The 16,311-nt window shown below is 45.9% G+C and overlaps 1 protein-coding gene across 1 annotated transcript; it reads right to left on the bottom strand.

Moving 5' to 3' along the window:
* Positions 1-8,820: 8,820 nt before the first annotated feature.
* BRAT1 (BRCA1 associated ATM activator 1) lies at positions 8,821-16,311 on the bottom strand (the record flags this gene model as incomplete). The annotated part of the gene is made up of 12 exons (XM_010719844.2): positions 8,821-9,811; positions 9,930-10,111; positions 10,774-10,872; positions 11,141-11,240; positions 11,792-11,865; positions 12,055-12,241; positions 12,630-12,754; positions 13,016-13,101; positions 14,228-14,341; positions 14,419-14,791; positions 15,398-15,545; positions 16,213-16,311. Coding segments are annotated over 12 exons (2,316 nt in total), but the record flags the coding sequence as incomplete, so codon positions are not given.

Below are 16,311 nucleotides of genomic sequence, written 5' to 3'. Positions count from 1 at the left end.
GCGGGTCCCCGCTGGAGCTGGGAGAGGAGCGATGGGAGCGCGCTCCTGCCGGGAGCCCGGGGCTGGGCGACGTGCCGGTGCCGCAAGGGCTGAGAGCTCTTTAATCTGCTCTGTTAATAAGAAAGGAAGGTTGGAGTGGGTGTCTGGAGAGCAGAGCTCTAGTTATGTGGTTGTACCGGAGACTGATGAGATCTGCTCCATGGGAGTGGTGGCTGTGTTTGCCTTGATGCTCCTCTTAGCGCGTCTCTCTCGCATGACGTGGATGTGTTTCTGTGTCCCAGGGTGTCCTTTAATTTGGGAATATTATCTGTTCTCAGAAAGGTTAATTACGCTGGAGGAGTGGATCTCCAGCCCCATTTCCTCATGAAGTCTAGCTTTTGTGTTTTGATCCTTTCGGTGCTTTGATCCTGAGTTTCTTCATCACTAGATGGAAGGACAAACGAAGATCCCAGCTGGAACCTGGACTTTGTCCCTAAGTGACACAAACAGAAGTTAGGAATACATTTCTCAGGCTGTGGAGCCGCAGTGCTCCTTGCAGCCCACACTGCAGGCACAGCTCTGCAGGGTACAGCAGGAATGCTCCACCAGAGCCTCAGTGGCCATACAGGTGGGTAGATTGCAGTGCTGCGGGGTTAGTGAGCACCAGGATAAGAAAATCACTGCATGCAGCAGCCTGCCACCCTGGGCTCTGCATTGCTCTTAAGGCACTGAGAGCATTGTGGTGAGAAATTGCCTTAATTAGCTGCTATCGTAATCAGAAGGAGGGGAGCAGCAGCAGTCTCACCTGGCAGCCTCTGTGGGAACCCTTCTGCAGTGCAGCGTGGGGGCAGGGCAGGGCTGGGCCCGACGGCCTTGCAGCATCATCCCTTCCGTTCATCCGCTCACCAAAGCACGGGAGATGCCCTCTGTTCAGTTCTAATTGGTTGCTGCTTGTAATTAGTGTTTATTTGTATTAATTATCTGAAATGATGTATCTGTGTGTTGTTTGTAGTACACCATCAGTGTTCAGAGCAACACAAACCCCAGACAGGCAGCTCCTGCCCCAGAGAAGCCAAGAGCTAAACGAGGCAGCAATGCTGGCAGCGTGCTCCAGGAATGGAGATTTAGGTTTGTTTCCTACAAAACCTATTGCATGTAACCTTGGTATTTAATGCTTTCTTTAGCTGCCCACCTACAGATCAGTCAGCACAGCTGAACAGGACTGGTGCTGCTGTGGTGTCCTCACAAACAGAAGGGAATCTGCCCCAAAACAGTACCAGGAGTGGCTCTTCAGAGAGTGCCTTTTGGTCATTTGAAGAAAGCTGCATACATGGACATCTCCATGAAGGAAAATGTCAGTATTGAGTGCTTTGTGAGCCATGGACAGGAGACCAAATTACAGCCAGAGGCTACAGCCAGACAAGCTGAAATGAGGAAATAACACACTGGGTTTTTTTCTTTAGAATGAAGCTGATGAGCTCCTGGAATAAATTGCTGAGGACAGTGAACGCCTCCACATATGTTGGAGTTTTCCAAACAAGATAAGATGCCCTTTCTGTGAGATGGGCTCCAGACAGGCACACAGTGCTGGGCTTTGTGCAACCAAGGAAGGTTCTGCTTCTGCTGAATGCTGCAGGTGTGACACTTTCTCCTGGGATTGGTGCTTGGGCTGTTGAGAAGTTGGTATTATTTCTCTGTCTTTGCAATCTGCAGCAGTTTCGAAGAAGGCAGGGTGCATTTAGCAGCAGTCTGGTCTGCTACCACAAAGCAGAAATGCGTATGAGCAAACTTTCTTAAAGTTTGAGTGTGAAAAGCAGCCTTGACAAAGCACTGTGGGTTCATCTCCTGTTCCTGCTCTGTGGCCGCAAAGCCCTGATGTAGATTTGGGCAGCCCTGCAGAGGGCTGCATTAACAGCAGCCACTTTGTGCTTGGTCCTAACGCAGGTGCAGTCCTGCCAGGAGCACCAGGAGGAGGACGGGGGAATGCACCAGAACAAGAGCCTGGCCTTAAGATGCTGCTTTGCAAAAAGGAGCGATGTAAAGGTTTCTGACAGGGACAGACTTTGGGTGCTGTGCATTGATGGTGAGGGAAAAGGAGAAGCAGGACTGAGCAGATTGTGGCAGAGGCTGAGGGTTACCACACTGGGAGTGCTGCTGGGGACAGGTTTGCCTTCTTTGTAGGCTAGAGATTTGTTTCTGATAGCAGGACGGTCTGAAGCAGGAGATGAGGAATCAATAAAGCAGGTGTTCTTCTTATACAGGCTAGGGACTGTGTCAGACAGGCTGTGGCAGCTTTGTGCTTCCCCTCTGAAACTGCTGTTCTGGCTCTGCCTGCATCAGAGGGCACGAGAAGGGGAACCATTCCTCGTCTCTTCCATTCGCTCTCCGTAATGTCCTTAAAAGCTGTGATGTGTCTCTCTGGTGCCTGGACAGGTTCCTCCTGTGCCCAGCTGCTGCTCTGGGCACAGCCCATCCATCGCCCTGCCCTCAGCAGTTGGGATGGACCTCATGGAGGCAAACAGTGATGTTGTCGGGATTTTTTTGCCTTTTCCACAAAGCGGTGAGGAGCAGCTGCAGCGAAGGATGATGGAGGAAAAGGGGAGCAGCAGGCAGCAGGTCCTTTCTGGGAGGTGAGAGAGCTGAGGCATCGGTGTCCCCAAGGCCCTGGGACCATGCCTGCAAGCAGAACTGTCCCTCTGCACTGTGTCCTGGCACAGCCCAGCTCCATCAGTGGGCTGGTGCTCCTGCAGTGACACAGACTGGAAGAGACAAACAGCCCCAGCCCTGCTCTGATCAGTGAGTGCAATCTGCTGATACAACTGCTGCTGGAGGGAGAGGGGAGGGAGGGGAAAGGAGAACGGCGATTAAGTGAAGCGGGAGCTGTTTATTTGCAGATCTGTTACTAGGTCATGGTACCACCTATATCCTGGGTTTATTAAGGCTTTTAAATGGAGCCTGAGGTTTGAGACCCTGGGGAAGGGGCTGTCCCTCCTGCAGCTGGCTGATTGCTGCTTCAGTTCCGCTGTACTGCTAATAGAAGGAAAACTTCTCTTATCCCAAGCTCTGCTCGTTTGCAGAGCTGCTTTCCCTTTTCAGCACTGATCTCGTGTTTGGAATCTCCCTGTGGGCAGTTGGTGTGTGTGCTCCACAAAGGAAGAGAGATTTCAGATTCCTGTATCTTTGCAGAGGGTTTAGGTACTTTTAAATTCATTTTTATTTTTGCTGCTGGCAATGTTAGGGATCAGTGCTTTGTGGCTCCTGTCCGAGGTTCAGGAGCCCCATGGAAGGAGGCTGTGCTGGAGCAATCCATCCCAGGCTTTAAGCCCAGCCCGGACCTGCTCTGTGTCTTCCCTGGGTTCAGTATTGAGGCCAGCAGAAATAGCATCTCACCTCCCAGTGCCAGAGGAGGTGCTAAGTAGGACAAAGTTAAATTTGGGATTATTAGGAAGAGAAGAAGTGCAGATACTTCAATACACTTTTGTCTGATGGTAACATCAGAACACAGATGTGAAGAGAGCTGCCCTTTGCGGAGGGCAAAGCGAGGAGGATGCAGTGATGCAGTGAATTACTGGGCAGAAGTGGGTGTTTGGGAGCACTTTGGGTTTTCCTCGTGCAGATGGGGCTGACTCCCAGTCCGCGGCATTTCGGCCCATGGAGCACCCAGCTGGTGTCAGCAGTGGTGCAGGGCTGGGGGGGCACCTTGGTGCAGAGGAATTTGGGAAAGCACAGGTGAAGGTGTTCTCCTTGGTGGCAGCTTCATTTTAAGCTCTATCGGAGTTTTTCCTAAGAGAGAGGCAAAGACATTGAGTTTCAATGGGCAATAATTAAATGGAGACAGTGCACTCTGGAGAAAAATGTACTCTGTATAAAAACAAGGGAATCTTTGAACAAGAAGCAAAGCCGAGCACCAAGCTGTGCAATTAAAAAGCTGCAGTGAGATGAGATACGAGATGGAGAGGAGAGAGATTCGGAGACACTGAGATATTTGGGCAAATCAGCGTGCCCCACTTTTCTCCTTGGCTGAATGAACGCACTGGTGGGCACTGCCAGCACCAAACTGAGCGCAGTGGAGGCACTGGGAGCAGCAGGGCTGGGAGCTGGGCTGTGTCCTGCAGGATGAGCCCCCATGTCCTGGCTCATGGCGGGGTCAGTGCTCATGGTGCTGGCATTGCTCTGGAGCCGGTCTGCTTCTACCCAGGGATGCCACGAAGGTGGCTAAAGGCCAAGTGCTGTCGCTGGAAGCCAGCTGCAAATTAGTGCACGGCGTGTGATTAATGTGCTTTTTAAATGCATTCATGTCCTGTCACACTGGCTGTGGCTCTTGTGTCACACTCGGTGCTCTCAGAACGTTTATTAGCCTTATAGATCCCCTGATTATTGCTTTCTCTTTTATAATTAAGCCATGAAACTCAGCATGGTGCAGCTTATACGTCGTTAATTCAAGCCTGGCATACTCTGCTTGTGCCCTAGGATAAGGCTAAACGCTGGCAGCTGGGCTGCTCACTGCACAGTTGCTATTCTGAAATTCTTTAATATGATTACAGAAATAACAGTCTGTGCATATGGGTGACTCGGGGCTCAGTGTTGCTGCACACAGCAGTGAGACACTGTGTGAGCTCCTTGGAGCTCCCCACGTCAGCGCTGTCAGCTCTGCTTTGCTGTTTGCTGCTCTCCTTTCTCAGGACATGAGTGAGTTCTGTTTCTCTTTCTTATGTCCTGGCCTTGGCTTAAACCTCATGTAAGTGGAATAGAGGATTTTCTGTGGAGCTGAGTATTTACAGCCACTTTCTGTCAGCTGCAGCAGCTCTCTGAGTGTTTCTGTCCTGCCCATGGTGCAGCAGGTCAGCACTTTGCGTGGCCACGTGGTGAGCTGAGCTAGGAACAACAATATCATAAACCACATCTATCTCTTTGCAATTTTTATTTTCCACCTCCTGGGAATCAGATGTAAGATGGACTGTGCTGGGGTAGCTGGAGCTCAGCACTACAGGACAGGAGATCGCTGCAGTGACCCAGCATTGTGCCTCCAGTCATTGCTGGTCCCAGGGGAGCAGGCTGAGCACAGAGCTCATGAAGGCTTTGCTGGGCTGCTGCTGCTGCTCCGCTGGCAGTCCCTTTGGAGTGAGACCAGCCCTCCCTGCAGAGATGTCTGAGTGGGCAGTGATGGGCTTCAGCTGCTCTGCCCACCCTGGTTCTGGGCTCTGTGTGTGCAGGCAGTCCTACCCAGCTTCGGGTGTGGGGACAGCAGGTGGCTGCTATGGAAGAGCACGAGTGTCCCTCATCTGTTTGAGTTCCTCTGTGCGCAGCTGGGTGGCCACTGTGATCAGCATTGCATCTGGAGCTGATGGAGGCACACAGTGACAGGTATGGCTGCTCCCTCCTGCCTCTCCCCCGGAGAAAAGCCCACATTTTACAAAATGCACGTCTGCTGGCTGTGTCTCCCCAAATCTGCATTGAACTCCCTATACTTGCTGTCACACTGTCACACTCCATAGTATGTGCTATTTATACTCACGCTGCTCATGTAATCAATTATTACTAATCAAGCCATTTATGCAGAGATCCGAATGCTGATACATCTGTTCTTAAAGCTTCTGCTCCAAGCAGCAGTGCCAAAGCCCACGAGCGGGATGCAGCGCCGTAGTGCAGCAACTCCGTGCGCTCAGACGTTTCCATGGAGATGGATCTTTGATCTCATCGCAGTACATGAAGGGTGGCGAAGATGCTCCCAAACTCGGGAGGAAGGCAATGCTGATTCCCCCAGGTCAGAAGTTCCCAGTGCAGGAACTGGAGAGGCTGGAGGGCTCTGTTCTTCTTTCCACGATGCCATATCTGTAGCACCAGTGGGGTGGAAGCTGTGTTGCAGCACACACTGGGGATGTGCTTCTCGCTTGGCCAGACTGCACCTCTGAGCTGATTTAGTGCTGCTGAGGATCAGACCTTTGTCTGTGCTGCAGTGTTATGTTTGTGCTGTATGATTCATAGTGCTTTGGTGCCAGGACAGGGCACGTTGTCCTGGCTGTTGAGAAGAAATGTGAGCAATAAGGAGAAGAGCTATGAGAATGTACAGTTAGCTGGCTGCATTTCTGGATGGAATAGAGAGCAAATTCACATTTTACATTGGAGGAATGTGCAAAAGGGAAGCGTTCCGTATGATAACATGGGAGCAGTGACCAAAGGCAACAGCCAAGCTGGCTTTATCTGTCTGGATGAGCTCTGATTGTGCTGGCATGAGCTCTGTGCTGTGAGAGCTGGCAGCAGGGTCAGGGCAGCTCCTCCCAGCACTGGAAATCGAGAGTTGTGTGGATGGAGCTGGAAGGGAATCCATTAGGAAAGGGCATCCTTCAATTCAGCAGTGGCTTGCAGTGAAGGTGGGCCACGTGCTGATGAGTTCCCTATGCTGCATTGGTGGGCAGAGGTGGTCCCTCATGTCTGTACTGTGTTGGCACTGAGGCAGCTGAGCGGTGTTTGTGATCCTCTCCTCCCTTGGCAGCTGGGTGGTGACACTTCCTGGTCACTTCCTGCTGTTCACAGTGTGCTGATGGATCAGTCCTTTTGTCTCTGCTACCAGCACAGCCTCGGACTGCTTCTACACTGTGTGATAGCATGCAGGGTGAGCAAGAGTTTGTAGAGAGCCTGCTTGCAGTGCTGATGTTTTTCTCTTTTGAAAGCGTACCTTGCTTGGGGGCACCGAGCTGCCAGAGATGCCCATTAGTCTCTCCTCTCTGGGGATGAGCAGTTCTCCACCCAGGCAAAGCAGTGCTCATGGTCTCCTTGCTCCCAGCCCTGTCAGGAGCAGGTGAACCTTCATGCCCTGCAGGACTGTAGGCTCCTCAGCTTGGCCACCATTTCAGTCAATTTAAGTTTAAATGCTTTCTTTAGGACGTACATTGTTTGAAGCTCTGAAAAAGTTACCATATTTTTCCAATACAACAGCTCTGCTCACTGTTAATCATAGCCATGGGTTTGCTTGGGAAGCCGATGGGCGGATTTTTGCTGGGTTTTGTTGCTGTTGATTTTTCCAATAACCATCAGTGCCAACACTGTCATTATTTCCTGTTGATCAGAATGGGCTGTTCAGCCAAGAATGTCGTGGTGTTGTCCTGTGCACCAGTTCACTGGGGAGGAAGTGGTGGGAAGAGCAAGCAGCAGTGAACGTTTGGTGCTGCTGGTTTGGGTGCATCAGCCAAGGTTATTGGATGGTACTGAAAAGAGCGTTTTTTCCCTTAATTCTATGGACAAAGTGGGATTGCTGTGCAGCTCCCTGTGCCCATCCCATGGCTGTTCAATATGGATGCTGTCACTTAGCAACTGCTGTCAGATCTTTCTTTAACTGCTGCTTTATTGTTGGCACATAACAGGAGTTGTAATTGTGTGACCAGTCCCACAAAGGGTGTTTGTGGCTCACAGGTGTGAAGATGAGCATCCCCACCACAGCCCTCTTTAAGATCCCAGTGTTACTTTCCACCTGACCTGGGAAGTGACCCCCAGATGGGACCACCAGGACCACTGTCACTGGGCAGAGACACTTAATGAATGAAACATCACCAGCGTTGTACCATCCCGTCCTGCATAGGCACTCAGCTTGTTTGAAGGATGGGTTATGTGCACAGTCTGTGCTGCACATGGAGAAGCAGCTCTGCCACAGGCTGAGGTCTGGCTGTGTTACGTTTAGCAGTGCTTTATTTCTCAGCAGAGGACAAAAGCCACAGTGCTGGAGGGAAATGACACAGCACAGGGGTGTGGCTGCTGATATATTTTATCACTGTTAATTGCTGAGAACTGTGGTGAAGCTGGCTGATGAGTTTCCTCTGTTACGTGTGGTGGTTTTAAAAGCCTTGATGAGCTTGTGTTGAAAGGTAGAGCAAATTTTATGAGATGGACAAAAGAAATTTCTAAGATGTGCACTCACAGACCACATATCTAAGGCTTAAGCAGCAGCCCCAGACACTTATGGCTCATTTTTTACTTCACTCGTACAATTAGCATAACTAAGCAAAGACAGTTCTTTGAATTTTAAATGTCCCATGTATTAAAACAGAAAACTAACAACTATTCTTTTGACAGCTTTTATAAAGCTGTTACTGGCATAGGGCTGAGCCAAACATTCTTTGCTACGTCAATGTGAGTCTGAGCAGTGAGAGGATAAATCCTTTTTTCAGTGCTTTGTTGAAATGCGTTGAAAATGATTCTTGGAATTTCATACCTGTGTATAGATCAAGCAACAGAACTCACACTGCCCCTGTTCAGATAAAGAGCTGAAAAGAGCTTTGTAATCTTCTTTGTTCACAGTACTTGCTCTCAGAGATGTGGGTTTTTCTCATCTGTGATGTCCTGCGTCGTTATCACTTGTGTAGCTGCTGCCTGCTACATTAAGCCACATTAAAGTGACAGAGCTGAGCACTGGTGCCTTTGACATGACACGAGCCCCGTGCTTGGCCACAGCCTTTGCTGAAATCGTCTGTAGCAGCTGTGTGGGGAAATCTGCCTCCTGCAGGGACTGTGCAGTTACTGTGCTGATGATGCAAAAGCTGCAGTTCCCACAAAAACTCAGCCCAGAAAGGCAGTGTGCAGCTTCCTCCTCTGCCCAGCAGCCCACCTCTCTTTACATCCCGAGTCCTTGCATGGCAGGAAAAGAGAGTTTATGGCAGGACCACTGTTTTCATGATGCAAAGTGCGAAGTAGCAACTTGGATACTGACAGCTCAGCCCACTGTGTTGCAGGTAATGAATTTGTTTCTAGGAGCATACAAGAGCTTGCTTTCAGTCACCTTTTTTTTTTAAAAAATGTTTCCTTATGTAGGGAGGATCTGCTGCTTTCTTAACATACTTACACGTTAAAAACAGAAGAAATGCATTTCTTTATTTACTTAGAAAAATAAAACAGGCAGATCATTTTATCAGAGAATATACTTAAAAATAAGAGAAGCTATCAGTATTAAAAACAAAGATTTTTCTAACACTTTTAACAGCTGACAAAACTATTCCTTTTTTACTGTTCAGAGTAACACTTCCTACTATCTTCTCTTACAAGACTTTGGTAGCAAAAATTCTCTTCACAAGAAACCTGTGTAAGTACTGTTCCCTCAAAGCAAAAGATGTCTTTAGTAGCAGTCAGCTTCATTCTCCTCTACGGTCCCCGCAGTAGCAAGGATGTCTTCTAAGAGGGACTGGGGGCTTTTCTCCACATAGCCACTACCTTTATTTAGGTCACTGTGTAGTTCCACTAAGTCTATTGTTCTCAAAGCTAACATCATGCTCTCTGGATCTTGAAAGTCCACTCCATTACCATCATCTGTGGGGAAGTTCTGGACCAGAGAACCCTGCTTTAGTGTCCTTTGTAACCAATGAATGCCATGTCCTGCAGGTAAGTCTTCAGTTCCTTGTGAATCTGTGGTGCTACTCTGACAGAACTGAGATTGTAAGGTAAGCAGTATTTCACAGGCTTTCTGACCCACTGGCTTGTCACAGTCACACAAAGACTGAAACAAGAAGCTGAACAGGTTTGCTCGGCAAAACATCTGCAGTGGCTCGTACTGATGAATGGAACTAGGGACTGCAGATGAGACAGGAGCATAAAAGCATTCAGGAAGGCCAAACTGGCAAAACATATAGGTACAGAAAATTTGAACCAGTTCCAAACAACCAAGTTTGACTTCCCAGTCTAAGTCATGTGCTGCGGTCTTGACCACTGTAGAGACGAACTGCTCTGTCTCTTCCGGTTGACCTGTGCAGCTCTCTTTTAGCCACATGGTGAAGATGCTCATCACAGCTCTCCTAGGAAAAACCTCTGGGTCTGTGGACAAGATTTCTTGAAGCTTTGCTGCAGTTTTCTAAATGTAAAAAGAAAAGAGGAGAGGAACATTAAAAACAAACGAAAAAGCACAACAAAAAACAGTAAAACAAGGTGTAGTTCTGCTTGTGTCTGCAGTGGATTACACAAAGTCATACCTCTTTATTATACTGACTCCCTGCAACACGTGACTCTGGAATGAAGACGTAAGTAATGAAGGCCAGGTGTCCCATAGCAGTCACAGCGCTCGCTCGCACATAGCTCTCTGGATCCTCAAGAAGGTTTTCTGTAAGCTTTGGTATCTCTGAAGACAGGAGAGACTGCCTGAACTCACTGCGGTCTGTAAACGAGACAGCAATGCAAAGAAGTGAGGCTTTATTCTCTCAGAGCATGAACTTGTTTCCAATGCAAACAGTGATTTGTGTCATACGAAGATGATCGCTGACTGCAGGGCAGCTGACAGTGAATGGAGCTGCTGCTCACAGGAGCACGGACACTTTCTGTCAGGCTCCTCGCTTTGCAGCAGCTTGGTGAATCCCAGCCATGCCGTGTTTGACACTAGAGTTTGGAAAAATGCATTTACAGTTGTTTCTATTGGTGAGAAAAACTTTGCTCCACGTAAATCAGAGTGTGGTTTCAGCCCCATCACGCAACTTTTGTTTGGGAGGAAGAAGGGAGGAAGAAAAAAAAGGTCATCCCTTACTGCTGTCAAGCCATGTGACATAGTTTAATTTGCTAAAGTTCATTAAGGAGGACACAGCAATTCAAATTCAACAGAATAGTAGTGTACATTTATTAATCTTTTTGACAGATTTTGGCTGTGATCTGAAAGTAAAAATCTCTACTTACCTTTTCCTTCCTTCCTTCCTTCCTTTCTTCCTTCCTTCCTTCCTTCCTTCCCCCTGCAGTTACAGGTCAGAGGATGCTCCACAGGCCTGACTGACTTTCATGACATCACAAGAAACGGTCCTCCGACCTGAACCATTAAATCTCTGCACATACCTGCCAGGTTTCTAATCAAGCTGGTGAGGAACTCCAGAGAAGAGTCTCGTACTTCCCAACAAGGACTGCACAAACGCTTCTGCAGCACCAGAAATACATCTGTGAAAGCCAAGCGAGAGGTAGGAATCAACATGAAAGCTAACAAACCAAACCACTGTACAACCTCTGCACTGTTTTCTGATGTGACCCCTCTTGTTGATGCTGTGAGCTTCTCTCTCAGTTCTACAAAGCACTGTATGAGTAGGTACAACTAAATTCACCACAACTACAAACAAATCCTAAGTGCTTTAAGTGGAAAAAGAAGGTGAGAGCACATTTCAGATGTGCCACTAGTTTCTGTTTGTCTGAACTTTGATAGCTTTGTTACCTTGCAAAATCTTCTCAGCTTGTTGCTTATTTTTGAAGAAGGAGATTCCTGACGAGCTCATCAACCACTTGGACATAGCTTTAAATGATTTCTTCAGAACCTGAAGAAATATAAAGCAGATGTACTTTACTGCAGCAGAAGGCATTGTTGTCTTTATGCTAGATACAATTTTTTTTTGGACTCAAAATTACAGTGAAATTGTCAGAAGAAATTAGTGCATGCACTTTCACTCTATAAAATAAGCCACAAATGAGTAGTGCTTATGCCACATTTCTAGCAAACTGTTCTCAACTTTAAAACACTGTGAGTGTCTCCAGCTTTTCATTTGCAGCTGTCACCTGAGTCATTTGGACAAAATAAAGCAAGAAAACAAAAATATTACTGCAATATTACTTAATGGCAATGTCAAGTTGATTATATTGGTTCTATGGTTAGACATGGTGGCTCCTATATTTTCAAGAATATCTGATCTACTGATCAACTACCTGCTCATTATCATTTTAGCTATTTCCTGCAAGTCCTTCAGAACGAGCCTTCTAGATACTCTTATACTAACTGTGCTAAGAAACAACTGTTGTCAGACTGCTTGTCAGAAGTATATTCCACTGGGTGAGCCAGTAGATTTGGAGCCTTCTTTAGTTCTATACTCACAGTAGGAGGAGTGTTTGGACTCTCCAGGTATGCCAGAAGGATGTCAAATAAACTTCTCATAGCTGTGTCAGTGCCTGAAACGTTTGAAAACAAAGCAAAAGAAAAACTCAAGAGCCAATATTAAGAAAAAGGGAATAATTCAACTCTTCAAATATGGAATGAAACAGGATTATAAAACTGTTTTATAGAAGAAAGCAAGCACAGTCCTCAAATACAGAATAGTAATTTCCAAAATTAAAATTTAAGTGCAAAGTTTAACTCACATTTGCAGTCAGAAAGTGCTGCAAGGACATCAAGAGCTGACTTCTGTACTCGGAAGCAATTTACCAAGATTTGGCTAATCTTGCTTCCCAGAGGAGAAGCTGGAATCAGGAGGTCGTTACAGAACAGTAATATTGTCATGACAGAACACAGCAAAGATGCATAGGGTAAATTCACGGGCAAAAAAGCCTAATGGGAGGGAAAAAAACACAACAAGCTTCCATCAAATGTTTCAAACATGCATATAGAGCAAGAGATTCTGGCAGAGACACAGCAGAAGTTGCAACTTCTACTGTCCTTACGGTAACATAATACTAATAACTGCAAACAAGTAACCTTCCTCTCTCCCAGTGGGAGATAATTGCATAAATGGGAGGAGATGCTTTTCACTATTTGGGAAAGCAACTCAATTTATGTTTTTCACTGGATCAGTACTTGCAATGGATATAATGTATGGCAACTAAGCCTCTGAAGGTAGATGTAAAACCAAGTATGGTCCCTCTTTACAAGACTTAATATTCTTTTGTTATCCTATTGGGAATGTATCCTGCTGGATTTTCTAACTAGCAGAACTCACTCTTTCCACAGAGAGCAGCTCCTCCAGATGAGCAAGTATGTGGCACAGAAAATTAGCACAAGATGACTTGGAGGATAGAAGGCTTTCAACAGCAGAAGGATCACTAACTGACTCATCCAGCAAACCTAGGGAATCAAAGAAGGGAGAAACTCAGGTTGTTGGTGATTACAAAGGACAGTGATCCCCAAACTTGATTTTTGAACTACTATTTTGAGCTGATGCAGTATGAAGATCCCTTCAAATGCAACTGTCAGCAGGATGCTGCACTTTACCACAAACACTGCTACTGTCCTTCACTTTTTCTATCTTTCTCCAGTTTTGTCTGAACCAGGCACTTAAAACACTGGCAAACAGAATAGCCTCTAACTTTTCTACTGCAATAGTACCTGAATATTCCATGGAGGCTGCTCTCAAAATACACTCCAGTGGTAGAAGGAGAACAGTCAGTGCTTTAATCGTCACAGCCTGTGGGCTTCAAGGAAGAAACAGCAATTACCAAAACAAGAAAACTTCAACTCTACCCCAAACATCTATCCCCAAATGCTGAGCAGACCAGTGATTTTCACATAGGCTTGTAAAAAAGCCAGCAACAGGACAGAAATGAAATTACTGTCACAAGTCAAGCGTTCTTCTGATTCTCCCTGGCTAACTGAAAGAGAGAAATGGTTCTGGAACTGACAAACACCTCATCCAGCAGTGAAGAGTGAAAGTTTGTCTAAGAAGAGAGTTTAGACAGGCATTTATTGCATTAAAAAAAAAAAATCCCAGTAAGAACACACGTGTTAATTAGTCTGAAAGTAAATATCTGTATGTGCTATAGTCATTTAACATATGATGATTTCTCCATGCTTTTTCACTATCTAAAGAGAGAAGATGCCAGAGGATTTCTCTGAGGTGCACAACAGATGAGGCAACACCTTTAACTGCAACAAAGCAGAGTCCAACTGGATACATGGAAAATACTTTTCATAGTGAGACTGGTAAATAACAGGAACTGGTTGCCCAGAGAAGCTGTGGAATCCCCATCCTTTGGGATATTTGAAACTGGATTGGTGAAGGCCCTGAGCAACCCAATCCATCTCTTAATGCAGCCCTGCAATGTATAAAAAGTCAGATTAGATCATCTATACTGCTTCCTTCTAAATTAAGTTTTCCTACTGTTGACAGAGATGCAGGATGTATGCAAGATGCATACTTCTGTTGAACAGCAGTTAAAGTTGTTACACTTGTCACTGTTTATGTGAAAAGTAACCAAATACTTCTGAATTTGACAGTCAAAATATCCATCTTAAACAACCTTGGCCTTAAAAAGTTAAAGGAGCTTTGTATTTCTGTCTGAAATTGCTGTCTTTAGGTAAAATACAAAAGCATATGTGTGAACATGACACTGGCTCTTTTCATTTCTGTTTTTGAAATAATTATTCTAATAGCAGTGTCTGAAGTTTGTTAGCTATTTGCATGGTTCTCACCAATCAGTCCACTGTATTAAGCAATATAGTGGAAAATGCAGTGTGGTGAATAAAACAAGTCTCAGAAACACAGCAGAGATGTTGGGAGCATTTGCAGAGTGAAAAACATTTCATAGCAGCAACTCTTACCATAGGTAGAGCCTCAGAATTCCCACTGCCAAAGCACTTGATTGTACTGGGGTTAAGCGTTCCAGAGCAGATGTCACTAATGCCCAAAAACTGTCTTCGTAAAACACGGGAGACCTGAGAGGAAAGAACAGTAAGTCAGATGTCCTACTAACACAAATGGTATTTCTCATCACTGGTTCCAAGATCTTCACCTTGCCATGTTTAGAAGAAGATCCACCAGTATGTGCTGTGCTTGAACAGAATCTTCTGTCAAGAAGGATTCTACGTGCTTTGCTAAGCCTAACCAAAGCACTTTAGTCCAAGGAGCTTGACAACTGCTAAACAGACTAGTTAACAGCTTTAACGACTGCTTGACGTGAGAGGCAGAGTTGGATTGAAGAGAATCTTCTATATGCTTTATAATCATGTGGGCAAATGGTGGCCAGTCGCAGCTCTTTGCACTGAGAGGTACAATCAGTTTAGACCCTACAGAGAGGGTGAGCAAGTGCACCAGAAGCCGATGGACAGCTGAAGCCACAAACAGGCTGGGATCCCCTTGCAGAACAAAGATCACATCTATGCCTCCTGTGTGAAAACAGAACAAAAGTCAATGAAGGAGAAAATCAAGTCTTCCTATTGTGGAGTCTTGCTGCAGTCCAGCTGTATATTATTTTAATTCAAGTAACACAGAGGCTTTAATGTGGTTTGTTTTTCTAACGTTTTATTTTGTAGTCTCTGCTGCCTTTTAAAAGTTAGACAGTCCTTAGGTACAAGCAGACAAAAAGAAGAAAGTAAATTTTTTCAGATCTTCACATGTCTTAGTAACCCAGGAACAGAAGATGACTTCACTGTAATGGTTGTAATATTAGGAGTGTTGAGAGTATATTTATGGAAGGAGTTTGTACCATCCGCATACAGATCCAGTAAGGAAAAAAGGGAATTGCAGCAGCAGTACTCATTTCCATCACATGCTGCATAGACTAATACCAATCCAGCATTCCTGGCCTCTTTATATAGAGGATCTAAAGTTGGTGTTAACAGCAAGAGAACTTAAAAACCCATGCAAGGAAAATGGGACTGCAAAACGTAAGTGTCAAGAAATAAATGAGTCCCTGGTTAATTTTTCATCAGTAAAATCGTAGCAAAATGGATGGGAGGACTTGAGGCATCACCAGCCTTGGAAGCACTCACCGCCACTGCAGATGAAGTGGAGGGCAGACTGGTGCTGCACCATGCTGTGCACGCCCTCCACCCAGCCACTTCGCACAGATGCATCTTCCCACGCTGCTCTGTTCAGAGGCCCATCCTCACCAAAGAGCCTGGCCAGCAGCTCCAGCCGCTGAGGGCAGAGAACACAGAATAAACAGCAAGCAGAGGGGCTTCAGAGGAGCAGAGAAGCTCACGTCAACAATATAAATACTGCAGTGAAACCTTCTAAATAAACACTAAAATAGAGAATTGTCAGATTCTCGTACTTAAACTCAACATCTCTCTTTTTTATGGACTAAGCAGTGTAAGGGTTCTATTTGTTTCTTAAGATGCAGCAGAAAAGTTACATATATATTAGATCTGCTAAGCTGCTTTATGTTGCATGCATCTCTTTCCCAAACCAGAGTTTTGTACTATAAACGCAGTCTGCTATATAGAACAGAACTTTAAGAAGCTCCCTTATTTTTGCAGGAAATCAATCTACTATGGGCAGAAAACTACATCTGTAATTGCAGTTTAAATCTAAAGGACCTGCCCAGGGATATATGATATTCTGCAGCTATTGATGAGACACTGATATCCTATATAATGTTTTGAACTGAAATTGAGAAGTATTACATATAAGGACTTACAGCACAGCTTGCTGCAAGACAAGCAATGAGATGACAGCAGCTTGATGTGAGAACTGAAAAGGCTTATTGCAGGTTTTCATAACCATATCATTAAGAAGCCTTACAAGCAGAATCTGTACGTTTCCAGGAGTCCTCAGCACAGGAGAAAGCAGACGAATAACTCACCTGCAAGTGCACGAAGCTGTCCTCCACAGCCGCGACGATCCCGGCTAACCGCAGCGTGAAGGACAGGACTTTCGGCTCCGGCTCCGGCAGCGCCAGCAC

This window comes from Meleagris gallopavo, chromosome 16 (assembly GCF_000146605.3).
Source record: "Meleagris gallopavo isolate NT-WF06-2002-E0010 breed Aviagen turkey brand Nicholas breeding stock chromosome 16, Turkey_5.1, whole genome shotgun sequence".
Lineage (NCBI taxonomy): Eukaryota > Metazoa > Chordata > Aves > Galliformes > Phasianidae > Meleagris > Meleagris gallopavo.
Note: the sequence above shows the minus strand (reverse complement) of the source record. Positions and strands in the feature narration are given on the sequence as shown.